General features: G+C 32.4%; 5 protein-coding genes across 5 annotated transcripts in view; 3 read left to right on the top strand and 2 right to left on the bottom strand.

Annotated features, from left to right (window-relative positions):
- The window catches only part of LOC131851819 (NBAS subunit of NRZ tethering complex-like), a 30,702-nt gene extending 23,441 nt beyond the window's left edge, over positions 1 to 7,261 (bottom strand). The window contains exons 1-11 of the mRNA XM_059202383.1: positions 7,097 to 7,261; positions 6,115 to 6,212; positions 5,611 to 5,744; positions 4,910 to 5,043; positions 4,493 to 4,587; positions 3,832 to 4,009; positions 3,103 to 3,258; positions 2,444 to 2,689; positions 1,516 to 1,620; positions 1,058 to 1,144; positions 544 to 741 (exon numbers count right to left, since the gene is read on the bottom strand). Coding sequence (XP_059058366.1) covers positions 544 to 741; positions 1,058 to 1,144; positions 1,516 to 1,620; positions 2,444 to 2,689; positions 3,103 to 3,258; positions 3,832 to 4,009; positions 4,493 to 4,587; positions 4,910 to 5,043; positions 5,611 to 5,744; positions 6,115 to 6,212; positions 7,097 to 7,168 — 1,503 coding nt within the window. The 5' untranslated portion in view covers positions 7,169 to 7,261. The remainder of the gene's footprint in view (positions 1 to 543; positions 742 to 1,057; positions 1,145 to 1,515; positions 1,621 to 2,443; positions 2,690 to 3,102; positions 3,259 to 3,831; positions 4,010 to 4,492; positions 4,588 to 4,909; positions 5,044 to 5,610; positions 5,745 to 6,114; positions 6,213 to 7,096) is intronic.
- A 434-nt stretch (positions 7,262 to 7,695) lies between these two features.
- LOC131851849 (unconventional prefoldin RPB5 interactor 1) lies at positions 7,696 to 10,128 on the top strand. Its single transcript, XM_059202413.1, has 4 exons — positions 7,696 to 7,995; positions 8,263 to 8,506; positions 8,814 to 9,426; positions 9,502 to 10,128. Exons 1-4 carry the CDS (start codon positions 7,942 to 7,944, stop codon positions 9,971 to 9,973), a joined length of 1,383 nt encoding a protein of 460 aa, XP_059058396.1. The 5' UTR covers positions 7,696 to 7,941; the 3' UTR covers positions 9,974 to 10,128.
- Positions 10,129 to 10,985: 857 nt separating this feature from the next.
- Positions 10,986 to 15,060, top strand: LOC131851807 (small ribosomal subunit protein mS29). Its single transcript, XM_059202367.1, has 8 exons — positions 10,986 to 11,152; positions 11,499 to 11,712; positions 12,229 to 12,321; positions 12,745 to 12,890; positions 13,529 to 13,689; positions 14,019 to 14,160; positions 14,399 to 14,491; positions 14,754 to 15,060. Exons 1-8 carry the CDS (start codon positions 11,075 to 11,077, stop codon positions 14,940 to 14,942), a joined length of 1,116 nt encoding a protein of 371 aa, XP_059058350.1. The 5' UTR covers positions 10,986 to 11,074; the 3' UTR covers positions 14,943 to 15,060.
- Positions 15,061 to 15,210: 150 nt separating this feature from the next.
- On the bottom strand, positions 15,211 to 15,880 carry LOC131851808 (ATP synthase subunit g, mitochondrial). The gene is made up of 2 exons (XM_059202368.1): positions 15,717 to 15,880; positions 15,211 to 15,530 (listed from the first exon to the last, which is right to left on the bottom strand). The coding sequence occupies exons 1-2, from the start codon at positions 15,754 to 15,756 to the stop codon at positions 15,271 to 15,273; spliced, it is 300 nt and encodes a 99-aa protein (XP_059058351.1). The 5' UTR covers positions 15,757 to 15,880; the 3' UTR covers positions 15,211 to 15,270.
- Positions 15,881 to 16,195: 315 nt separating this feature from the next.
- Positions 16,196 to 24,360, top strand: LOC131851880 (dolichyl-diphosphooligosaccharide--protein glycosyltransferase subunit 2). The gene is made up of 10 exons (XM_059202445.1): positions 16,196 to 16,347; positions 16,707 to 16,888; positions 17,464 to 17,732; positions 18,910 to 19,071; positions 19,967 to 20,114; positions 20,668 to 21,104; positions 21,534 to 21,681; positions 21,767 to 21,914; positions 22,426 to 22,638; positions 23,326 to 24,360. Exons 1-10 carry the CDS (start codon positions 16,335 to 16,337, stop codon positions 23,469 to 23,471), a joined length of 1,866 nt encoding a protein of 621 aa, XP_059058428.1. The 5' UTR covers positions 16,196 to 16,334; the 3' UTR covers positions 23,472 to 24,360.
- Positions 24,361 to 25,380: the final 1,020 nt, after the last annotated feature.

The raw sequence follows: 25,380 nt of genomic DNA, 5'->3' as shown, positions 1-25,380 counted from the left end.
TTAGTATCATGCCCTACCATAATCTTTCTAAAATTTTTATGCCGAAATATTATAATATTATTGCCAACAAACTGCTCTGTAATTTGGCGAGTTATTCGTTATAATAAAATGTTAGGTACATTTGCGCGTGAAACCGTGCGTGTAAGGGCAGCTATTGTCAGTTCAGTATAAAGAGGACAGCTCCGGATCTTTTTCGAGGAGGGGCTAAAAACTTAAAAATTACCTCCCTAACACTCCCCGCTCCCTCCTCCTTCGCTTAACATTTTACAATACAATATAGCCAATCAACATGCAATATGTCGAATTAGTAGTTAATTTATATTGTTTTATGTTAATAGACCATCATAGTTTGAAAAAGTATGGGCTCTGCGAAAAATAATTTACTTGACGTCTCAGTGGTCAAGTTGTCAAAGGTGCGTTAAGATGAGTTATGTATTCACCTGCTAAGTTCGAATTTGCCGCCCCCAACACTTGACAAGAGGAGAGAGGAGGAGAGGACGAGAGAAGGAGAGGAGAGATGTCTTCTTCTACAACAATGCATACCTTCCTGGAGAACAGTTCACTGGGCGTGGTGCTCTTGACACCGAGCAGCCTGTATATCCTGGAGACGACGGTGATGCGGCGCGGCCGCGGCTGGAACGTCTCGATGTCCGTGATCGCGAACAGCACCGATTTGATCAGCTCGCGCACCGTCTCCATCATAGAATCCTCTGAGTCTGACTCCAGTTTCACCACCTCCATCTGATTATCAATCATATATAATACAAGGGTATGTCTGTCTGTCGGTTAGTCACGACTAAACGGCTCAGCGTCGGATAAATGGAATATGTTCACAGACACAGACTATTTTTTATCTCGAAAGAAGCAGACGATGATATAAATAACTACTATGCCAGTTTAACGCAATAAAAGTTTTTTTACAGTACAATGGTAGCAAACATATAATACAACCCTATTCACCATTCTACCATCAACAATTGTTTTTAATGGCGATTTTAATTTATACGGCAACACAACGTTTCGGGGTAACTAGTATTATATATTCTATGATACTCACGCTTTCATCGCTCCGGGACTTCTTAGCGGGCAGTACGTTGGACTCACACTCAAGCACCATAAACGTGCCGTCGTAAGCGCATGTCACCTGATAGTACAAATAACATAGATATTAAAAATATTACTAATGGTCTTGATGGCCTAGCGGTTAGCACACCGCTTTATTTCCGATGGTTGCGGATTCAATTTCTCTCACGGTACAAACATTTGTAGTCATGAGTATCAAATCGAGTATTCGAATTTGCGACCAACAGAAGTAAAACAGTGCGCTAAACCGCTAGATCACCGAGGCCGTCAATAATATAACAAAAACTAATCAAAACGCCCTGTCATTGCTAAACAGTGGTATCATGCAAATAATTTCATTTCGGGATAATTCAATTAGGTATCAAACATAAGATTATATTAACAATCTTATGAATTAGAAAAGAACTACTTTTGTTATTAAGTGTGACAGACCCGCGGAGATCCTTGGAAGAACTCGGGCTTCTTTCCCAATATATTCACCATATCTTCAATGTTACAAACGGTCACAGCACCACTGAATCTGGATACTATGATTTCCTAAAAAAACACGAAATAAAGATAGATTAGAAATAAAATAAAATTAATAAAGAAAGATTAATATTAATATAACTTTTTATTGTGCACACAAAAATATTTAAAAAGAAAACTTTACATAAATTTGCTAACCAAAAAGGCATTAAAAGCAATCTCTTACTGACAACTTTCGAGATCGAACCTTATATTCTCTGTGTTATTAGGTATATTTGCTGTTTAGTTTATTTAGACATCACAAAGCATCTGACATAGAGACCTGGATTCCTAAGATACAGATCTCCGAACTAGTTTCGGGTGCAATTTGCTACAAATTTTATATCATAACACTGCTGTCATATTCAAATTAAAATTAAAAATATTTTTTGACATAACAGAAGAGTTTGTAATAAACCTATTATTACAGACTCTTATGTTATGTCAAATCTACCATCAGTTCGGAGTGCTTTCCAACTGAGAACAGACAAGAAACTCAGTTCATATTTTTTTCAAATAAAGTTGTACATGTTTACAATAATAAAGATTCATTTTTAAATTCAAATATGGGAATATATTTTATGAACACTGTGGGGGTTCAAGCCCATAGTTTTGTGATACCGATATTACTTGATATATTGATTGATTGATGGATTGATGGATTGATGAGGGTTTTTGCTAAATATAACCGGGTTGGTTGAATGCTACTCAAACACTGAATTTATTGCTAAAAAGAAATGTAATGAGGTGAAATGCATTATAAGGTGAAATTGCATGTGTCGGAAATTATGTATTATGCACGTATAAACACAGCGAAGAACAAATTAAAAAAAAGTTAAATATGCGTGCGTACATTATCAGACCACCAGCTGAGGTCGGCGGGGGGCGAGGGTGCGGCGGTGGTGGTGGTGGCAACCGTGGTAGCTGTGGCGGTGGTGGCGGGCAGCGGGCTGGGCAGCGCGTGGTGCGGCTGCGTCACCAGCGGGTGGTGGTGCAGCCGGACCAGCAGCGGCAGGCGCCACACCGACACCGCGCCCGACCACTGCACGCACACCAGCTTCGACGCATCCGAGGACAACGCCATTTGTACCACCAACTCCTAGTAGTCATATGGGAAAACCGCGCCTTGGTAAACGATTGGTTGGATATTAGTAGTACTATTACTTGGTCAGTTTTTTTTTTTCTTTTGTATTATATATATGTATAATATTTTAATACGAATAAAAATTCTATCTATCTATCTATTACCATTGATAGTCTGCATGTAATCGCTATTGATTTGACAAGATATTGTAACTAAATTATAAAGTAAATTCAACGATTTAATAATTTTAGGTGGCAACAGTATTGAGCAACAAAATTGAGACATAATTTTATTAAAAATTATTAATGACATATTTCTTAGAAAATATATAAAATGTATATCCAGTACAGTACACAATTATAGTAGTACTAAAAAACATATATTTTCAGAATGTAGCTATTTTTACACAGTTATAATTTTATACGTACCAAATTCTTCGTAGACACAAACGGTATATAAAGCTGAAATCTTTCATTAGCCAGTTGAGCTTCAAGTTCATCCGATACTACAGATAACTTGTAAAACGGATCGTCATTTAATATTCGCCAAGCAGTTATACCGGCCGTAAGAGGTGATGCTGGATCCTACAATCAGATTATAAAAAGGAGGATTAAAATTCGGTTTTGGCCTTAGCAATTACACACAAAATACAGAATTCCGTGCTTTGAATTTTAATCAGAATTAATCAATTTCCGTCAGGATCATGATTTATTTACTTGTCATTCCAAAAATACAAAATATGTTTGTATATTTGTTGTATCATAGATATTAGGTAATTATGAAGAACGATCATAATTACCGAAGAAAACAATGGAATATAAATAACACTTAAATTAGTCAATATTAAATTCTTATCCTATTCTTGTAAAATAAAATCAGAATAGAGGGACTATTTTATTTTTCTTTGAAAATCCAGTTTAAAAATGTATCTATATTATTTTACACTACACTTTAACCGTTTCATTGCCATACATATTTTTTTACTAGTGAAAGCAGAGCGACGGCGTTCCTTGGCACTAAAAGGGTTAAAAGAAGACCGGTCATAATATTTCAAAAATATCATTTACATATACGAATTGTTAACAAATAGAACTTAATATTTGAAGTAGAATATGGATAATGGTGGAATGTGGGAAACTGGAGTGTGTGGTGCTAACCTTCGCACCAGATCGCGGCAGGCCGGCCACGTAGAGCGTGGAGTGTGGCGCGGCATACAGCACGGCGCTGACGCCGCCCGCGAACCGGAACGTGTGGTGGAGTTTGCATCCCTCCGTCTGAGACACCACGTACCCGCGCAACCGGCCGTCGTACGTCACCACCAACACCTCCCAGTTCCTACCAGACAAAGATTATGCCACGACTATTATGCAAAGAAACTTAAAGTCCTAAACTTGCATAAAGGTTGCAAAAGTACACAATTTAAAAAGTTTTAAAAATGAGTACATCCACAATTTAAAAAGTTTTAAAAATGAGTACATCCTTACATAAATAATACAACTGATATAAATACTTATATTTGTTTTTGTACATACATACATAATGTACATAGAAAACAGACTGATACAAACAATCATACTCATGTATACAAATTTTTGCACCTTGCGAGGTATCGAACCCGCGTCCATCAGAAGTAAAGCAATGTGCTAAACAGCAAGACCACTGAAGCTATCTACATAAAACAGAAATATTTCATTATTTAATTCAGAAAACAAAAAATATTCAAAACTTCATATTCTTTAATTTTTTGTATCATATATTCAACTTGTGTATAATACTTTTAGATTATTCATATCATTGAATTAAATATTCCATACTGACCACTTGTTGTCTTTGACTCGAAGTGGCATGAATATTATGTCAGCAACAGCATGTGTATTGTCTGTGCACTCCAATCCACCTGGCCTCGAACAGTCCTAATGAATAATAAATTAAAATTAGTAATATTCTAGTTATCATAGTTGAATGGTCCTTTATAATGTAGCTCGTATGATGATATAATGATCTCTTATGAAATCTAAAGAAATGAGTGAACCAAACTAAATGACATCTGTGCACCAGGCACAGATGTCATTTATTTGTTTGGCTAGCTATTTGTATATGATGCCAGTGTAAAAAGTATGTATGACAACTTGATCTAGATCAAAGATCAACAATCTTGATCAAACTCTAATAACAGTACCATTAATTGTTAACACCTTAAGGGTAAACAAATAATTATTCTATGAATATACTTACGATTGGTATATTGAAGAGATTAGAGGCTGTAAGGTCAAAGAAGCTAACAACTCCATTGCCATAGGCTAGAACCAAGAAGGAGCAGTCGGGGCTCCACACTAATTTACGCCACTGGGGATATGCATCACGACTCACTGCAATTATTAGAGAATCACTCAAAAAAGTAAAATAAAATAATCTAATTTTCAAGTATGCAGTGATTACAATTAGTTTCATATTCTGTACTTGAGAAATCACATATTCCACCCGTACACACTTTCACCCATTTATGACATGGCATGACACACTCATTCTCACAATTTATAGTTCTAACAAGTTCTAACAGAACTTAAGAATCATTCAGTTTTATTTATGCACTAGCTGTTCCCGCGACTTCTTCCGTGTGGAATTTAACTTTATTTTTCTAAAATAAAAGTAGCCTAAGTTACTCCTTATTACATCAACTACCTGTCAATAAAAAGTCCCATCAAAATAGGTCCAGCCATTTCAGAGATTAGCTGGAACAAACAGAGAGACAGACAGACAGACAAAAATTTTTTTTGTTATGTGCATGTAGTAAAAAACGGTTATTGCAGATTACAAACACACTCCAATTTTATTTATATATATATCTATGTATAGATTTATAATGTTAGCTAGGACTTTTGGAATTATCAATTTTTTTTATGATACTTGTATAAAAAGCAAAAGCAATACTATACCTGTAGTCCTAGCTGCTATAGTAGCATAATCTGATCTCTTTGTTCTGATTTCCAGTATGTTATCAGTTAGGACAGCTATAACTTTTCCTTCATCTCCTAGAGCAAAATGCCATTTCTGTTGTTTCTCCTTGTGCCTATGTATAAATATTTAATTTGAAAAAAATAATATTTGCTACATATGTATGATATAATTTTGGGATGAAATAATGAAAATATTGGGATATAAATAAGGTTTGGTTGGATAATGAGAAATCCGAATATGTAATAATATACATCCTATAGACACATACATTTATTCTTTAACAATACCAGAAATTAAGATTATAATAAATAAAACATAATTATGATATAATTTGACTATTATTAAATTTGTTATACCAGATAAAGTTTCACTTAATAAAAAAAAAAATTTATGTAGAACAAGAAATTATATATATATATATATATATATGAAGCCCTTACTCTATTCTGATGAAGTATAAAGGCAATGTACAAATTACTTACACTGTTATGCTATCAATCAGGCTCTTCTTTGGACCAAAAAACTTCAACCATCGCCATAATGCAGATATGTTCTCTGGTAATATACTGTCAGGTTTTTGCTGGAATAAAAATAAAGAATATCTTACTACATTATATTCAAAACAACTTACTACCAGTTCATGACTTCAACTGCACAAAGTTTCATTCCCTATTTCAACCCTTCCATATTATTATTTGAGATTAAATATATAATATTTATAAGACTCGGCTGAGTGTCCACCCTAATCAGCTAGACCAGAATTTACTCATTAACAACCCCCCAAAATGCCTGAAAAGGACACAAATACAAGATAAAGTGTGCTCAAGGTCTTGATTTCTTAACAGAACACCGGAGGCATCATTTAAATAAAAAGTTGTGCACTTAGTGGACTGCATACTTGCATTGTCCAACCAACCAATCCAATTATAGTAGACTTACTGATTGCAGATATAAAAAAAAATGTTTAGTTGTGAAATGGTAAACAGAATAAAAACTTATGTTATTAGTAAGAATTACCATTATTATTATTAATAATAATAATAATATGAGATTGTGTACCGATATAGACTGAGATGTGGAAATAATTTGTCTCAAATATTCAAAACAAGATGTTAATGCTGGTGTGTTGGTGAAACATTATTAAAAAAATAATATTACATATTTTGTTTTTTTTATTTAGTATGGGACTTACTTTTCTTTGCTATCTTATTATTTATGTCATATTACAAAGTCTTTATAGATATATTACACTTCAGTATGGACTCAAAATATATGTTTTTATTATTTGTTTACTCTAATAGGAGATTTATATACTTAAGACAATAAAAAAAACATAATCCAATTAACTATAAACCTAAACAATACAAAGGGTATAAGTTAAATATAAAAACTGCGATAAGTGTGATAGTATTGAATTATGAAGAATTAAATGAAAATTAAAACTAATAAAAACTATATACTCACAATATATTCTGGTTCTGGTTTCCATTCTGAAAACACATATAATTCGTGTAATATTGATTTATTCTCCGCCATAATTATAATTATTTGACGGAGATTTAATAATTTAAATGCGAATCAGAATCTCATACCAAATCAATATGAAAATTTTATATGGATTATTTTGAAATAGTGTTGTGTTGTCAAAATTCAGTGTTACCATATATCAACAGATCTAAATTCCAAGTCGCTAAAAATGTATGATGCATCAACTGCATAATACACTTATATGAGGTTATAGTATATGTATTACTCTGTTTCAGTCCGATTTTAACTTTTCTTGTATATTACCAGCTAAAAATTAAAAGTCACAATTACTATGATGAATTTTAGAAGTGGGTATAGAGTGTCTGTATGTCAATTATATTCGTCTGCAGAAGACGAATATAATTGACAAACAGATAAATTACTTAAGTCAACTTAAAATGCCATATTTAGAACGTATTTAAAGAACCGCTTTTATTAATTCTATACCATATTGATTGATTATGTGTTTCATATTGATTTCATAAATATCTAGACTTGACAAAATGAAGTTGACATTGTTGATATATTTTTAAAACAACTTGGTGACTTCTGATTTGTCACTAAAGTACCTTATTTTTATAGGGTCACACTGAACAGCTGTTTTATGTCAATGATTGTCAAACGAATGAATTCGTCGCAAAATATTTGAATTTAACCTACAATATAAACAAAATTCAAAATCAATTTGTTTTAGCAGTATAAATAGTCATTGTTCTTAGAATACAAAGTGAAAAACTTTTTTGTGCGTATAAAATATTTGTGCTGTTTGTTTACCGTTCAGGATGTCAATATTAAAAGGAAACGTGAATTCTGATGGCTTTCATTTCTTCCACAAAGTACCGACTTTTTTTTATTATTGTAAATAAAATACTGTTATTTATATTATTATTTATTTAGTTAAGTCAAAATCAATAAGTATTTGTTAATAATACTCTAATTCAACAAAAGACTGGTTTATAAATGATGACGATTATGGAAACTTCATAGAAACAACAAATATTATTACAAATGCTAATTGGGAATTGTGTCTCACTTTGCTACTTAAAATGTTCATATAGTACTTTATTAAAACATTTGAAACCATATCTTATATTTATTTTCAGTATATAAATGAAAATGATAAGAACTTACAGTTTTGGGATGACTATTTACACAAGCTAAAGTCACTAGACTTCAATGTGTACAGTGATAAGTTAACAGTACCAATTCTTGTACCCATTGGGAACAAGATACTTTTTAGGGGACACTTGAAACATACAAATGAAGTCACAGTGTCATTAGGAGCAGATTACTTTACTAAATGTTCTTTGAAACAAGCAGAGGTATTAAGACAACATAGAATTGAAGGTATTGTAATATATACTTATTTTAATTTTTTTCATAGTGTTTCCAATTGTAAACATTATCAATCTGTGATTATTATATTTGGTATGATATTTGTAACAATTTTGAAATATTTATAGATAATATAATCACACTGGTTAGTGGAACTTAACTGGTTTTTAGAATGGCCTCACCTCTTTGTGCAATAACAGCCCAAATGTCTAAGACTCCATTTTACAAATATAATCACAATAAATGTATAAAAAATATTTATAACATTTGTAATTATTTATTTGTATCTTGAAATTCATTATCAATATTTATCTTCTAGATGCTCAATCTAAAGTGGAAATGTTTACAAAAGAAAAGGAATATCTTGAAAGTCAAATATCATTTAAAAATAATATGACTGAACATTTAGGACAAGAGATCATAGAGGTACATACAGATGAGGAAGACAAAGCGTGGAGGGAAAAACATAGGGAGAATGTTAAAAAGTACAAAAAACAAAACCAAACTCATAAGCAAACTACTAGTGACATAACAGATGAAGAACTATGGGTCAGATTAGAAGAATTGGAACTACAAGAAGAATTGGAAAATGAAATGTTACATATGGATAATAGAAAATACAATAAGGATTCACCTAATACAATTATAAGAGAAATTGAAGAATCAAATATTTCATTGACAGAGAAAACAGAACTAAAAGAAAATAAAGATGAAACTGTAAGTAACAAAATAATGAATGATCCTAAACCAGTTCTAGAACAAACATCAAAATTGAATATATTACAACAAGTAATAGATAAACAAAATGAATTGGAACAGAAGCTTACAGAACTCAAGTATAAAGAAAGAAGTGAGACTAAAACTGAGCAAGATTTAATTGCAAGATTAGATGAAATGGATGAACTTGATGACCTTGAAGATGAAATGAACAGGTAATATTCTAACAATGAAAATCAAATTCTCTTAGCAGTTGTAAAATAAGTTAATGTATTAACTTTAACTTTCAGATTAGAAGATAATATTTTGGAGACCAATGCTTTGGAAAGTGAAGAGGATAATGATGCTATTGCAAAATCATCTACATCAATTAGAAAAGGTGTCTCCTTTGCTGATGAAGATGATAGTGAAACTGTAGATATTGTTTTTAAACATAGCACAGTTGAACCATGTAAAGAACCATACAACCCTGATAATGGTCTCAAAAAACCTAGTGATATCTATTATGCTTGTCCAAATCTTTTTAATGAAACCACATCTATTCTGAAGAAATCCAAATATGAGTCTAATATAGACTACACAGGAGACACTGGAAAAAGTGTGATTGGCATGTCCATACCTGAATCTAATAAGATTCCTATTAATAAAACTATAATTGTTAAGGATGTTGTGGAAAAATCAAATCAGTGTGATAATAAAATAGAGATTGAGAATCGCCCAACAAGTCTTTTCAAGAAAAAAAGACTACAAAATAAATCATAGTGAAGATAATAAGAAATGATATAAAATAATTGACTAAATTAGATGTAAGGTGTATAGCGATGATTGTTCTTTTACAAAAATATAATAAGTAAATAATGTCAATGATTGTTATTCATTTTTTTTATTAATTATTATTTCATTAATTATTTGCAAACTTGGACCTCAAATAAAAATTGTTTACTAACTGTTATATTGTATAATGTTTTATTGTACTATGGTATGTCTACAGTTGGATTCACTTTGTATTCACCCTATTACTACTTACTGGTGTACAGGTCAGTAATACATATTAGTGACCTGTACACCAGTAGATAGTGACCACATGGTCACTAGCTTAAAAAATAGGCACGACTTCAAGATAGTTACTTGAATGAATATATATTCTACACCCAGGGACTTCAAACTTCTTCAATGATTTGGCCACAAATATGGGATAGCAATATATCATAATTATAAAAAGTTTTCTATTGGATGATTCATTATAAATTCTCTGGGGAATGTTGCTAAGGTATACCTAAGGTAACCGTTAAAGATAATAAAATTAGGGTCACCGGACCCACTGTAACGAAATGTGTTGTGGAAGAAAATTATTTTATATCTATATATCATACAAGGATTTTTAATTGAAAAATAAACTATTTAATCAGAAAAGTATGGTTGTGAACCGAGTTGAATATAGTCAATCTACGCTCTTCTAGAGTCGGCTACGCACAAGTAACCCGTGGTATTTCAGACATGCATAAGCTACAGTAACAATTTACATTCAGAGGGGTCGTCTGCTTGTTTGTCACCATATTAGTATATAAAAAAACTGTTTAGGCAATTCTGCTCTCAAGTGCTTCAAAAAATTCTCACAGTTCTGTTAACAATTGTAGCTGAAAACCTGAAAACGTGTATAACATGTATCTTGTAACCAAGTCATAAATATACTTAAAAAACTTGTCTGTCAGCTCAGTTGTCACTGTCATTTATCAATATCATTTTGACATTTTATTTTATCTTGGTTATATTTTAGTATTTTAGGTTATGAACAGAATTTTAAAATTTTCTTTATAAATAACATAGATTCGAAATATTCTTAAGTAATTAATTCTAAATAATATGATATCACGCAGCTGGAGAATCGTGTGCCGACGATATTCGCAGACAGTAACATTCAGAACAACAGAGTCGTCACCTGTAAATATGTTTATAATATTATTAATAATATTTTATTGTAAATAAAACAATAGAAATTTATTATACTCTATAACCTATAATTAATGCATATAATTTATATACATTATATATACGGGCTGTTCCTGATAATATTATTTTAAATTCCCGATATTCTGTCTATTTTATAATCGTCGCGCTCGCAGAACGGCTTCCTAACTATTTATTATTACATTAACTATATGTCCTATTCGTATAGCATGTAAGCAAGTAAAAAAAAAATTTATAAATTTGCTAATTTATATTTTTTTAAATATAGAAGCATGCGCCAAAGCCCTCATTTATTTTTAATTCTATTTACATTTTACAGTCACAGCACAATGAGAAACAGATTGGTTTATTCTACTCCATCAAGCCTGATCTGTGCAAGCAATTATTTGCCCATGGAGGCTTACCAAAGAGTTTTTCCAAACAAACCAAGACATTCACAGAAACAGCCATAATGGTGCGCCAGCCAGCTCTTGACTTAATTGATTGTATTAAAGCTACAGATTTTAACAAGCCAGTGATTAGATATGTGATGTGTATCCTTTTACATTTTTAAATACAGCAGTAATATTTTTTATATATTTATTAGTGTACTAACAACTAGAATATTCTAGTTTATATAGATACAGTAATGAGATAATATATATTATGTGAAGAAATAAAATAATATAGTAATATAACATATACATTTAATAATAATTATAAAATAATTATGTAGAGGTAGAGGGTAGAACAGGCATATGGGCTGTCTTAACAGATGTGGGACAAGTCCCACATGGGGTGGCTATATGGGGCTTGTCACACATTTGTGTTCTAACAAAGGTTAAGGAATTATTACTTACAAAATTTAGTATTGTTGTCTAAAATTTAATAAATTATTAATAACAATACATGTATTAAATCTGATTTGTAATACAACATTATGAATTAATTTGTTGATTATTTATATCATTATAATATGGATATCTGTGCTTCATTTAACAATGAAATATTACTATAATATAATAAATATAAATATAATATCTACTATAATATTTCTTAATATAGATCAGATGGGGAAAAAGGATCAGGTAAATCATTAACAATGGCACATTTGCTGCATTATGCACATGAAGAAGGCTACTTAATTATACATGTACCCTGGGGTAAGGCAATTTAATATTTTTACAATATAATAATATGCATAAAGTCAATAAAATATAATTAGTATTTTATGTAATTGGAATAATAAATTTGGCCAAACAACCTGGTAACTTTAGGTAAATTTCAACTTTCCATTATGTGAGGGATCCTTGCTTTGTAAGTTGTATTTTGACTGAAGGCTAAGATGTGGCGCTTAGTATTAGTTCTCAAGAATGGCAATGAGCATACATATACATGATGAAACTGGAATGATAAACAAGTGTGTTTCCCACTTGATGGAAAGTTGCATTTTACCTGAAGTCATACAACTTACAAAGCAAGTTGTTTGGCAACAGAGATAGGTGAGACAGGTTTATACAGTCTACCTCAATGTTGCTGTATTTCAACTCTTAATGTAATGATTATATATAATTTATTGTAAACAGTATCAGAATTCCTGCGGCGTGTGACGCGACATAAGGAGATGTCGAACTCTCAAACCCACGAAGGATTTGTGGACCTTCCTCTAGATGTCGCCGCGTGGCTCTTACATTTTAAGACTCAAAATCAAGCTTTACTAAAAAATACAGAGGTATATTCCCTTATGTTGATATCATAGATTGCTACAAATGATAGAATTAAAAATAAGACTCAAATATTTTTATTTATTAATTACAAACAAACATACAAAAATACAAACCTTTCCTCTTTATAATAATAGTATACATGACAACTAACTAGAAAAATGATGTAACCAGGAAGATGTCAGATTCAAATTAAGGTCTATGAAAAAATATGTATCTCTATTTGTTGATAAATCATGCTTAAAGACTGCACAGATTGCTTAATCACTTTTGTATTTTAGTGCACATATAGATCATATATTAGGTTAATACATCACCATCTGTTTCTTCCTTAAACGATATTACGCCGACGCCAAATGAATGGGCATTTGGCGTCGGCGTAATATCGTTTTCCATTCCATTATTTCCATTTATCCCTGTTCCGTCATCTCGTTATTTACTCCCTAACCATATCATCACAGTCCATCCATCTCTTTTTCAGTCTTCTTCTGCCCTTATAACGATCAACATCTATATGTGTGTTACATCCTTAATACTATCTTATTTCTTTAACACCTATGGTAGTTTTCAGCTCATACCTGACACAGTTTGAGTTCCTTATATTTCTTAATTTGACACACAATTCAATTATGTATATGATTTGCAGTTGAAGATATCCAAAAGCTATGTATGGAGCAAACGTGAAACTACGGAAGCTGGCGCCCCACTGTCACAATTAGTGGAACACGGCATCAACCGCGTGAAATACGCCTGCGACGTGCTCGACGCTCTTGTATATGAAATTAAACAACTCTCTGATAACAAACAGTTAGTAACTATATGAAAATATACTGTAGAAAACATTAAGTTATTACAATATTGACAATTATGGAAAAGTTGTCATCACACTAAAGTTCTTAATAATAGTGGATGAAGATGTAATGGTGATATGTTTGATTTGGCTAAATTAAAAATGTAAATTTAGCTATCAAAAAACTTGCAGTATGAGAAGTAATTGTTAGTAATAGGTGGAGGAATTGGTCTTATTGTTATCAAAAACCTCGGCCTCTCTGAAAAATACCTAATTAAATAATAATTTATAGTGTAAAATAATTTTACAGATAATGTGTTATACAATATTTCATTTTGTGTTTTAGATGTAAAACTTTTGTTGCAATTGATGGTTACAATGGCTTCTTCTACCCCCTAACGCGACTTCACACACCAACCAAGAAGAAAGTGAAACCAGAGGAAGTAACACTCACTACATCGTTTTTGGAACTCACGAAAAATGATTGGGTTTGTATTGAATTCAATATATAAAACAGATCAATATTATTAACCTGTTATTAAAATAGTTGTATTGTGTTTGAGGGCACATGTATTATAAAATTATGTAAACAAAAATATTTGTCAATGTGATTATTTTTTATTAACTAAAACCAAACCTCCAATGCAAAAACATGCCCAATACTGAAAGTTTGCTGAGAGAAGGTGTTTGGTTAAATAAATAATCTTTTTTTTTTATTATTTTCAGACAAATGGAGTTGTCGTTGTGACAGCAGATCAGTTGGCACTACCTGATGATAATCAAGAAAGTTACCTTCCTAGATACTTATTATACAAAAAGGTAATTATAAATTTATTATTTTTGGAAGATGTCAGGATGTAGGTGACTCAATATGTCTTATTGCAATCTCTTTTTGGGAATGTGTTATGAACAACTGAAATTATGATTACAAAATTTTTTCTTTCTCTTATTAATTATCAGAGATAAGAAAATGTTTTTTCTATACTGTTTTTATTGTTTTGCTTCTTATGCTTTATATTTATGACTTTTAATGTAAAGAGTATTACACTTCACATTTCTAAACCTGTTTTTATATTTTCAGGGTTTTGAGTTATTGGACCCATTTGTCCCAATTGAAGTTGGGCGATACAGTGATAAAGAATTCCTATCCTGTGCCAGTTACTACAGAGATAGGCTGTGGCTCCGGGGACCTCCAGAAATTGAAACAGAACTAAAATTCACAAGTGCTGGCAACCCTTATAAATTTATGGAGCAGTGTGCTCCATTATAAATAATTTTGTATATAGATTATAGGTGCTTAGATGTATATTATATTAATTAATAATGTAGGATTTTTTTTATTTATTACTCCATAATTTAATGTAATACCTATACTCAGGTTTAATAATTTTACAGACATGCAAACTCCATTTATAGGTTGGGTTATTGTTATTTGTGTAATATAATAAACACATTAATTACTGTACTTTATTATTATTTAAATGTTCTATCTGATGAACTTAAACTAAATTGTTAAATTTAAAACAGAAATACATAAAACAATTTAATAATTTATTTCGCTGAAAATAATATCTACAGAGTTGAACTTATAATAAAATTTAAACATCGTAGCCAATAAGGTGACGTTTGCCAATGCATTCACCGACGTAGAACCAGAACAGAACCTCAGCGCCGACTAGTGTGTTCAAGGTTGCCTGTTTGATTGTCTGCTGTTTCCATGCACCTGATTTAGCACTTGACAGCAGTTTAGCAATACCAGCCTTAATTTGCGGGATTTCGCTCGCTTTTGGTGGGGCCAATTCAACTCGTGCATATTTCAAAAAAATATTGAATTTTGGTCGAGCCTGGGCGATGGCGGCTGTAAAAAATTTACGAATTAAATGATCAGTGGATATCTTTAGAGAACTAAAGATGTAGGTAAGAGACAATTTTATGGTAATTGATATATAAATAGCAAATTATCTTAATATCGACATAATAGTTGTGATAATAATCACGAATTACATAACAAATTAATCACGCTAATAAAACTAAAATGCCTTACAGTTGATCAAAGAAGGTAATTTAGCAGCGGCACTAGCCATTTTGTTAGGTTATTCGAAATATTAAAAGCACTTGCTGAGAAATATTCTAGATGAAATTTTGATTTTGGAATGAATGAAAGCAATGGGATACTGAAAAATGAGTTTGACAGTCAGTCAATAGATTGAAGTCATACTGTCTGAAAAGCACCGACATTTTTTTACACCATATTTACTCTTTGGTCACATCGTAGGGGTTGAATCGATATCGACATTACATATAATCTCAAAAATTGTTACATGTTTGTGTTAAGGCCCAATATTTTTACATTAAAATAATGATTTTATTCTACTTATCCCTAACTTATTAACAGTCAAACAAACTTTAAGTTCACAGTGAGATTTGTGAAGTTAAAGTTTCAACAGCCATTGTCTAGTGCCAGAGTTTCTCGCGGAATAGGCTAACCTCCAGAGTCGTAAAAAAATGTCTCTCTTGCTTTTGCGTGACGTCGATGATTTCTGTCAAATTCTATCCGGCTATCGTATAATTTTGTGAATTTTCTCAGCAATATTCTTGATTTACATTAATTGTAGGTTTTCCATTACTATCAGAGTGATTATTCTGATTGATATCTAAAATTATGCAATCATTAGGTGAGTAGTAAGGAGGTTTTTCTCAGAAATCTTATAACGTGGCTACCACAACATCGTATGTAATTGTACTTATTATTCGACATATTACAATTTTTTATAGGAAACTCTAAAAAAACTTTTATTTTACTTAACCCAATGTATAAGATATATCAATTCGGATGATTACTAATAATGATTATCCGATATATTAATGATTTTGGGACACGTCATGTTTACCCGTTCGGTGCCGGTAATAGGTACATAATGAGTTAAAAAGGTTAACATTAAATTAAATTCTAATAATTACGTATATATTTATTATTACCCGCGCCAGTATTGTCTATGGAAATACAAATAATCACATATTGATTTTTTTTCAGAATTATTATTATTAATATTAAGTATATTCACAATAAGTAATGCAACCCTTCAAAGCACCATAGATCTGCCACGCCTACAAGTGATATTGCAGGATGGTATTAAATCTAAGGATGTTAGTTCACTGTATTTTGCTATAAAAGGATTGAAGCAGTTGAAAGCATCCATACCTGATGTCTGCCAAGTAAGTGTAACTACTGCTATTGTATTGCTATATTATAATTGAAAATAATATAGCAGGACTATTAAGAGACCACTATTTAGTCCCAAACAGTTATATTTAATCTGTAAACTGATTATTTCACTCTATACCAATGTAAATTTTGTGATTATTTAACAACAATACAATATCATAACAGAATATTCGAATCGGTATTCTAACTCAGTATAATACATACAGATATTATTTGTAATACTTGATTTAAATATTCAAAAAGTTAAGATATTTTTGAATTACATCTGTGATTGTCAATGCCTGTGTGGTGGACATGGAGTCTGTAGTGCTACAGAAATAATAGTTACCACTAACTAACAGGTCATATCACTTACAGTGGCATATAAACTGCCTGAGAAAATGTGGTACAAAATTATTAGTTTTAGTTTATGATGATGGCATATATGAACAGTGTAATGTGTGATCTACTTCTACTTATGTAAAAAAGTATTTTGTCAGTTATTACCTTAAATTGGACATATCCATTAATGTTTAATTACACATTTCATTATGGTGTTTTTATTTCCTTCCATCCTTAATTGCAGGACCTTAAAAACTCTAAATATGATATAAAAAATGTTGAACAAATATTCTACCTCACAAATGCGGCAGCCCTGTCAAATTGCCAGAATGTACTGTCGCCAGATGTTCTAAAGACTCCAACTCAAGTCCTGGATAAAAAGGATGTGACTATCCGTGAACTGTACTATGCTGTTTACTCACTGAAGGCCTTGGGGAAAGGCTCTATATATGATAAGGAGGATGCCTTGAAGAATCTTATTCAGTTATTGAAGAAGGACGATTCACCAGTGAAGTAAGTACATATATAAATACACTATTAACTTTCTACATATAAAAGCAGACAAAATCATGTAACCTGTGAATATGTCTACCTTTTCTTTTAAGATAGCCAATATAAGATCTTCATAAAATAATAATCTTTATTTTAAATTTCATTAACATCTATTTCATTGAGGTAAGGTAACAAACACAGACAGATTTATCAACACATATACACATTTATAATATTAGCAGCTTTGCATGGCTTTGTTTGTATTTTTTATTATCAGCCTTTGTGACACAATTTGTCTTCACACAAATTTTCATCTAATAATTAATCATTTTAATTCACTGAATTAATCTTTCATTGATTTGTTAAACAATCTGACACACATACATACTTGGCACTTATAATATTAGTATGTATATTTTTTATGTGCTGTTTAGCCTAACTTTAACATATCTATGCACCATCCACAACTTTTTTTAAAGATTTACAAACCAATTATTAGTTATGCTCTTACAATAGACAGCCACAACTTTTTTATATTTATAAATCAATATATTGCTATTTTGAAAAATAATACTGTAAATAAAGACAAATTGGAATACTCTTTTTTGTATATTATGTTATGACTTTTCTTTTCAGTATGTGAATGTTAATGTTCTACAAGTGTGTTACACATAAAAATTATCACTCTATAAACTGTAACAATGTGTTCATTAAAATCATGTTTACCCAAGTGAAGTCATTCATCAACAGTAAATATTTACTCCATTTGCAATAACATACATACATTTGCATACAATATATTCATGAATTAAAATAAAAATACTATAATTATAGTCTATTAATATCATTAATTCCTTACAGTTTTTATTTAACATATATTTATTGTTAGTTATGGATAATAAGGTTTCTTAAGTCACAAATGCATACCTGATAGGGAGTCAGCCCCTAATACATTGAGATAATTCCAAAAGACCTATAAAGAAGAAATGGCACCTGTGGGTTAGAAAATGCACTCTATCTAAATATATACTAATGAATAAAATTGAAGTGTCTACTTGTAATTTCAAGTTAACAGCTTTTCACTAAATGCATTTGAAAGTTATATACAGACCTTACATTGATAATATTTAAAAAAAAACTGTCTGTTTGTTTATTCTAATCTATGTAATTGTAACTATATAAATATTGTTTTGAACAGTTACGGATATGTGTTTGGACTGTGTGAACACATGGGGTGCGGTGTGTGGACTTCCACGCACGCGGAGGGCGTGCTGCTGGCGGCCGACGAGAGCGACGCCAAGGCGCTACACTTCGAGGGCGGATTACCAGTCACCTCACTACTTCTCACCACCATCGTCAAGTATGTAACTAGGAAATATATATGATTATTTTATAGCAGACAAACGAGCTTGCGGATCACCTGAAGTTAAGTTAATCACTAGGTATGTGATAATGCGGCTCAAATGAAGAGATGGTACTTTATGCTTCAGCTGATTATGGGGTATAGAAAATGATAGTTTTGATTACTATCTTAAATTTATTGGGTAAATTACTATTAATTACAAAATTTGGTGTAGTGATCAAATCATATGTTGCGTCGATCGATTAGATTTTTGGAAGTCTGTGTCGTTATATCGCGGATTCAAATTGGATGGGTGTGCGCCACAATCAGAACACTCCCTTTGCGTTGCGTTTTGTTGCTGCTCGTACGCGACACTGGTTAAGTTCAACTATCGTTTTTTAAAACATTCATCAAGCTATTAGGCGTAAACATATTCAACAATTTTTTTAGAAAATCTACACAGTTTTCTAAATAAATTTCATATAGGTATGGTACTGTTAGAATTGGTCTGGCTGTTTTCAATGCATATTGTGTATGTATTTACACAATAAGGTATATAAGTATTTCTATCAATTATTTAGCACCCATAACACAAGCTCTGTTTAGCTTGGAACTTTGCGAATGTATTGTCCAACGATAATATTATTATCTTATTTTCTTATTTAATATCTATTACAAACGCGAAATTTTATGATTATGGATGGATTACTATTATTTATTATTACTACAAAAACTACTAAATGGATTTTGATGAAACTTTACAGTAGCTTATATATCAGAATATCATACATGGTCTATAATTGGAAAAAAAATTGTAATTGAGCGAAATATAATGATAAATGTCAGGTAACTGTGAAGCGCAAATGAAATGACGCTGGTCAACTAATTAATATTATTATATGCATCTGTGCAGAACTTACAAAGAACTAAAGAAGCCATTGCCGCTAACTGAGGAGCAACGCTACAAGTTCGCTGAATACTTGCTCTCCCGCCGCTCAGTGAATTCCCCGCGCGGAGCGTCGCTCCTGCTCGACGCAGCCCTTGCGCTTGCTGATGTCGATGTAATTAGAAACCTTAATATTTCTGGCTTGTTATTTAAAACAATTGCTAATGATTCTTAATAGTAACAGAGTGAAATTAATTGCTGTGTGAGTACAAAATCGCAAATGAACTGTTTCCTCTACTTGCGAGTAAAGGAGTTTTAGTCTCGTCGCTGAACAGTCAACAGTAGGCTGCCAAATTAAATATATCCAAACTATTCAATGCTCGATGATGCCTCGTTTGGAGGCGAAACACGTGTTGTAATGGGTGTAGATTCAATAACGATAGGAATTTAATCACTAATGGGGAAGAGCAACGCTTCCAGTAACGTTTGGACAGGTTTCAGCACTAAACATTTGTGATCTCACACATGCTTAAAATAGCGTTCTATTTCATTACTTGATTTATAAGATTTAAACAAACTTATACAAAGTAATGTAATGGACCCTCGCTAAAATAACACAAATCTATAATATATTATTGAAATATTATTTTCTCATATGACAATTACATACTCTTTTGGATTACTATCTTGGAAATATTAAACATTTAAATTTATAATTAACCCTGCAGCCCACACCAATCAGCATCTCAATCAAGGGCAAGAAATATGTCACGGCTGAATACGAGAGCGTCGAGGTCTCCATCACTGACCTGATTGGTCGCCCTATCAAAGCACTGAAACCTGAAGAAGTAGTCGCCCAATCAGGCACAAGACTTGCCGACGATGTTGTTGTCCTCTCGAAGCAACCATTGACACAGAAACCCAAAGATACAACAACATTCATCCTTAATTTGTCAAAGATTAAGGCTCAATATGGTTTGTACAAGATTGTTCTCAGCGCTGGAGGCAAGACGGCAAGTGTGAATATAGCAGTGTTGGGTGAAATACAAGTCTCTAATATAGAGGTCGGTGTTGGAGATGTCGATGGTACTACAAGCCCCAAAATCACAAATGTTGCATATCCTAACAAACTGAGCGAGAAACTGCAAGCTGATCATTTACAAAAGTGAGTAAATATAGTAAATATAATGTTACAAAGAAAAACATTAATCTTATTTTTTAAAACTAGCCACATTAAAAGTATTGGTTTCATATTCCATATTTCGTATAAATTTATTGAAATGTATATATATATATATGTAGTGATTGACGAAAAATCATGGAAAATGGCAAGAACGCGCCTCTTATATTATGAATAAATTGAAATCGTGTTAATTTTTGCATATTTCATTGTAATGGATAATTAAATATTATTTGATATGTTTAAAATAAAATTGCTTATTTATATTATTGTTATATTTCTTGTATAATTTGCTATTAGAAACTTGCGAACAACTATTTGTGTTACTTAAAATGTAATGGTTTACTCCTCTATAGTCCATTTCTCATTTTTGCCATCGAGTGATGTTATTAATCAAATAAAACAATGGTGCAGGGTCTCGTTGAAGTTTAACGTCCGTGACAAATGGAACAAGCCAGTACTGGTGCAGCAGGCGTTCGTGCGCGTGGGCAGCCTCGCCGGCGAAGACGAGGCTATATTCGTGGCAGAGCCGGACAACACTAAGGCCTACAAAGTTGAACTGGTTAGTAAACTTAATAGATGTTACCATTCGCCAACGTCCAAAAATACAATCATAGTCTGAAACGGGAATTTTATATTGTCGACAGAATGTGGGTGCTATTGGTAAACATTTGAACCAAGTATCGGGCACCTATACGCTGACTGTGTACTTGGGAGACAGCGCAGTTTCCAATCCTATCTCGTGGACCATCGGCGGTGTGGCGTTCAACTTTGGAAAGGATGTTACCCCAGTTGGTATGTAGTTCTAACATAATGTAACGATCTATAGGAATTTTGATTATTTTATTCTTTGTTTATGTATCCAATAATTAAAATTAAAGAGCCTGTAATAAAAATGATTTAAATTTATATGAAAGTTATAAAATACGTGTATTTACATAAGTTAATTTATTAGAATGGAAAAATATGGACATATGTCAAATGGTTTACGGGTTCCCGCCTGATGAAAACGTTTTTGGCCTGAGGGCACCGCTAGGCGTTCTAATCTCCGATCGTTTGAATTGGACGGGGTATCGATCGGAGAGGCGACCGGGCGCGCGCAGCATTATTAGGGTTGTTGTATGTTAGGAATAGGAATATCGGCGAGGGGCGCGGACCCGCTGCCCGATCGCGCTCTACGTATAGTCGTTATATCAGTTATCTGTCTAGTATCTATAACATAAGCTCTGCTTGCATCGGGGGTAGATAACACTGTGTGAATCGTCCAGGCAGGCAATCGTACTATATGAGGGTTGTGGTGTGGTAGGGTGGGCGGCGCGGGGCGCGGCGCCGCTGCCGGAGATCGCGCACTCGTTCCGGTCGGCGGAGGCGCGGCCGGCGCGCGTGCTGTCGGACGTGTTCGCGGCGGCGTGCGGGGCGCCGCTGGTGCTGCTGGTGGTGTTGTGGGCGCGGCTGCGGATCAACTTCGGGAACTTCCCCGCCACGCCCAGCGCGCTCGTCTTCCACCTCGCCCTGGGAGGTAAGTCTTGGCCTACATTTACATTTACATTGTACTACATTAACTTACATTATATTACAAACAATTATATATACAAGATAAGAAATTATTATTATTAGCAGCTCCACGATTAAAAACCATTCTCAATCTTTTTTCAATGCTCATTTGAATTATCTTCATACGACGACTATAAAATTATGAATTCTTATCAATGTAATCACTGCAGTATTGAATAATGAGTTTAAAATTATCACTTATCTAAGTACTCACACTCATCTACTAAGAAAATTTATCAGTATCTACATTGATTCTAATTTAAATTTGGTACTTCTAATAAAAATAGTGATTTGTTACCGGAATTATTCAGTGTCGAGTGTAAACAAAATGTATGTATACAAATTAAAAAAAATAGAAATGTCTGTTAGTAATTTCAAATCTTTATCTGTCTGTTGTTCGTGCTAATCTCGGAAATGGCTGGATACGTTTTGGACGGGACTTTCACTTGCAGATAGTTTATGATATAATGACTACTTTTATTTAAAAAAAAAACTATTTTAATAAAAATAAGTTATATTCTGCGCGATCTAAGTCACGTATAACAGCTAGTACGTAATCACGCACAACGACCCAGATGAGAGGCTAAATGCGGAGAATAGAGTCCATATTACCACAACTAGTAATATTTATTAAAATATACCTTGTTTGCAGCTTCGTTGTCGCTGTACGGCGTGTTGTGGCTGAAGCTGACGATGTTCGAGACCGTGCGCTACTTGCTGCCTCTGGGAGCGCTCACCTTCCTCTCCGGACACCGCCTACTGCGGCGGCTCGTGCAAGACAAGAGCCATTCTCGTTAGACGTCCATTTATATTGGTCCGAGGGTTTCTTATAATAACATACACAATCAATTATATTTAGGTACTAACATTGCCTTTAAACAAGAAGCACGGCGCGTCTGCGGAGTGACAGAATTAAGGTGAAACCATAGTGGTATAGGTTCACGTTCTTTTCTCTGCTACTTTTACTACCCTACGTCTCCATGTGAAGTGCCTAGCATGATGTTGACGGGCTATAGTGTGTACCATCGTGATAGCTTCGAAGTGATTGTTTTATAATATAGTGTCAGAGTATGTGCAATTATTCATAATACATTAATTTACACCTATTTATTTCTTATTAATATTGGTACCTAAGTATTAAGGGTAAAACTTGATTGTGTTGGTCACAATTTCTATATTTTATTCAAATCCAAAGACTGACTGATAACCCTCGACCATAACACTAGTTTTGTACTAATAGTCTATTGTCAATACGATTTTTTCAGTTGTTCCTGCTACTGTAGAAATGCAGAGCTGCAAAAATATTCGCATTTACCCTTAGAAAATAGAATTGTATTAATAGGAAATGGTCATAATGAAATAGACATAAACAGTTATATTTTTTTAATTAAATTCTTTATTGCCCTGGGAGCCTCGAACCAAGTGAACGAGAATTTCTAGTATTGCAGAAAATAACGCGCATCCATACAGAAAGTTCATGAAACATCGCGAACTATTTATAACTGGGAGCAGCGAGAAATTAGGATTTTGTTGACACCTGAATCAGTAATGCATCCATTATCCTCATGTCAAAACAGTATATATGTAGGTCTCAGTTTCATTCCAACTGCAAGTAGGTGCAACATAGTCGGTTTTTATATGCATTAATTAATTTAATGTGATTTTTTTAATAAAATACGTGATTTGTTATATGTTGTTTAATTTTATCAATTCCCTTAAAAATGATTAAGAGTAAGTTCTTTGCAACATTATAGTAAAAAAATAAATACTACAAATGTAATATAAAGAATGGAGGTATAAAAGAAAACAACGAAAATAGTTTAAGGCTTACTTTAATAAATTTACATATAATAATTATGACGCAAAAACAATATGCGCAATATATTAGTAATGTCAAACAAGACAAGAATACACACTTGCGATGTCCATGTTATATGTTTTACATTATGAGATACTGGATATTTCTAGATATTTTTGATACAATAATAAATTGAGAAATGGTATTTATATTATAACTAAAACTTATAGAAATGCAAACTTTTATATATTCGTTTCAGTTTGAACCAGTTTAACGTGACGGCTAGGTTTTGTATTTAAGATCTATGACCTAAAATATGGTGGGGTCGAGATTCTCGGTAACCCTATTGCCATTTTCTTTACTGCGATATGGAATAAACTCTACGAAGTCTCAACCTCCTTAAAGACTTGTAACTTGATAAGTAACTGCAACCAATGTATGGATTACTCGATATCCCTAAGATTCAAAATATAAATATCAGATTGATTTTAGTAATTTGCTCTACATTATTAGTGTCATTATTGATACTTATAGGTCGAGCCTGAATAATACTATTATAATTTGAACCGCCAAGTTGTCTGGTATATAAACTATTAATATGTAATATTAACAATTTCTATACTAGTACTAGATATACAAAATAAGGCAGAAACTAAAATAAGTACAGTCAATGTCACTTATACTTAATTATTAAATACATAATGTAAAAAAGTTGTGATAAATAATAGGTCACTGAAATGAATTGCACCATCAAATACACTAGAAAGTTTCCGTAGCTACTACAAAATAAACGTAATTTTTTTTCTCTTGTCTGCCTGCAATCAGTCTCTCAAACTTATAATCTGATTATAATTTTGTAGGCATTAGTTAGAGTCATATACATCAAACTGCCATGATATAAATGCATGT

The sequence above is a fragment of the Achroia grisella genome, unplaced genomic scaffold (assembly GCF_030625045.1).
Source record: "Achroia grisella isolate CSIRO2021 unplaced genomic scaffold, CSIRO_AGI_Agris_v1 utg808, whole genome shotgun sequence".
Taxonomy (NCBI): domain Eukaryota; kingdom Metazoa; phylum Arthropoda; class Insecta; order Lepidoptera; family Pyralidae; genus Achroia; species Achroia grisella.
This window is presented reverse-complemented; position numbering and strand designations above follow the sequence as displayed.

What these genes read in the sequence shown, in the direction of transcription:
- LOC131851849 (XM_059202413.1), top strand. Translation starts at nt 7,942, where the DNA reads ATGTCAATATTAAAAGGAAACGTGAATTCTGATGGCTTTCATTTCTTC. An exon ending in AAGACAACATAGAATTGAAG is followed by an intron (nt 8,507 to 8,813) that starts GTATTGTAATAT and finishes TTTATCTTCTAG; the next exon opens with ATGCTCAATCTAAAGTGGAA. An exon ending in CTTGAAGATGAAATGAACAG is followed by an intron (nt 9,427 to 9,501) that starts GTAATATTCTAA and finishes TTTAACTTTCAG; the next exon opens with ATTAGAAGATAATATTTTGG.
- LOC131851807 (XM_059202367.1), top strand. Translation starts at nt 11,075, where the DNA reads ATGATATCACGCAGCTGGAGAATCGTGTGCCGACGATATTCGCAGACA. An exon ending in AGTGATTAGATATGTGATGT is followed by an intron (nt 11,713 to 12,228) that starts GTATCCTTTTAC and finishes AATATAGATCAG; the next exon opens with ATGGGGAAAAAGGATCAGGT. An exon ending in AATTATACATGTACCCTGGG is followed by an intron (nt 12,322 to 12,744) that starts GTAAGGCAATTT and finishes TATTGTAAACAG; the next exon opens with TATCAGAATTCCTGCGGCGT.
- LOC131851808 (XM_059202368.1), bottom strand. Translation starts at nt 15,756, where the DNA reads ATGGCTAGTGCCGCTGCTAAATTACCTTCTTTGATCAACT. An exon ending in ATTACCTTCTTTGATCAACT is followed by an intron (nt 15,531 to 15,716) that starts GTAAGGCATTTT and finishes AATTTTTTACAG; the next exon opens with CCGCCATCGCCCAGGCTCGA.
- LOC131851880 (XM_059202445.1), top strand. An exon ending in CCATACCTGATGTCTGCCAA is followed by an intron (nt 16,889 to 17,463) that starts GTAAGTGTAACT and finishes CCTTAATTGCAG; the next exon opens with GACCTTAAAAACTCTAAATA. An exon ending in AAGGACGATTCACCAGTGAA is followed by an intron (nt 17,733 to 18,909) that starts GTAAGTACATAT and finishes TGTTTTGAACAG; the next exon opens with TTACGGATATGTGTTTGGAC.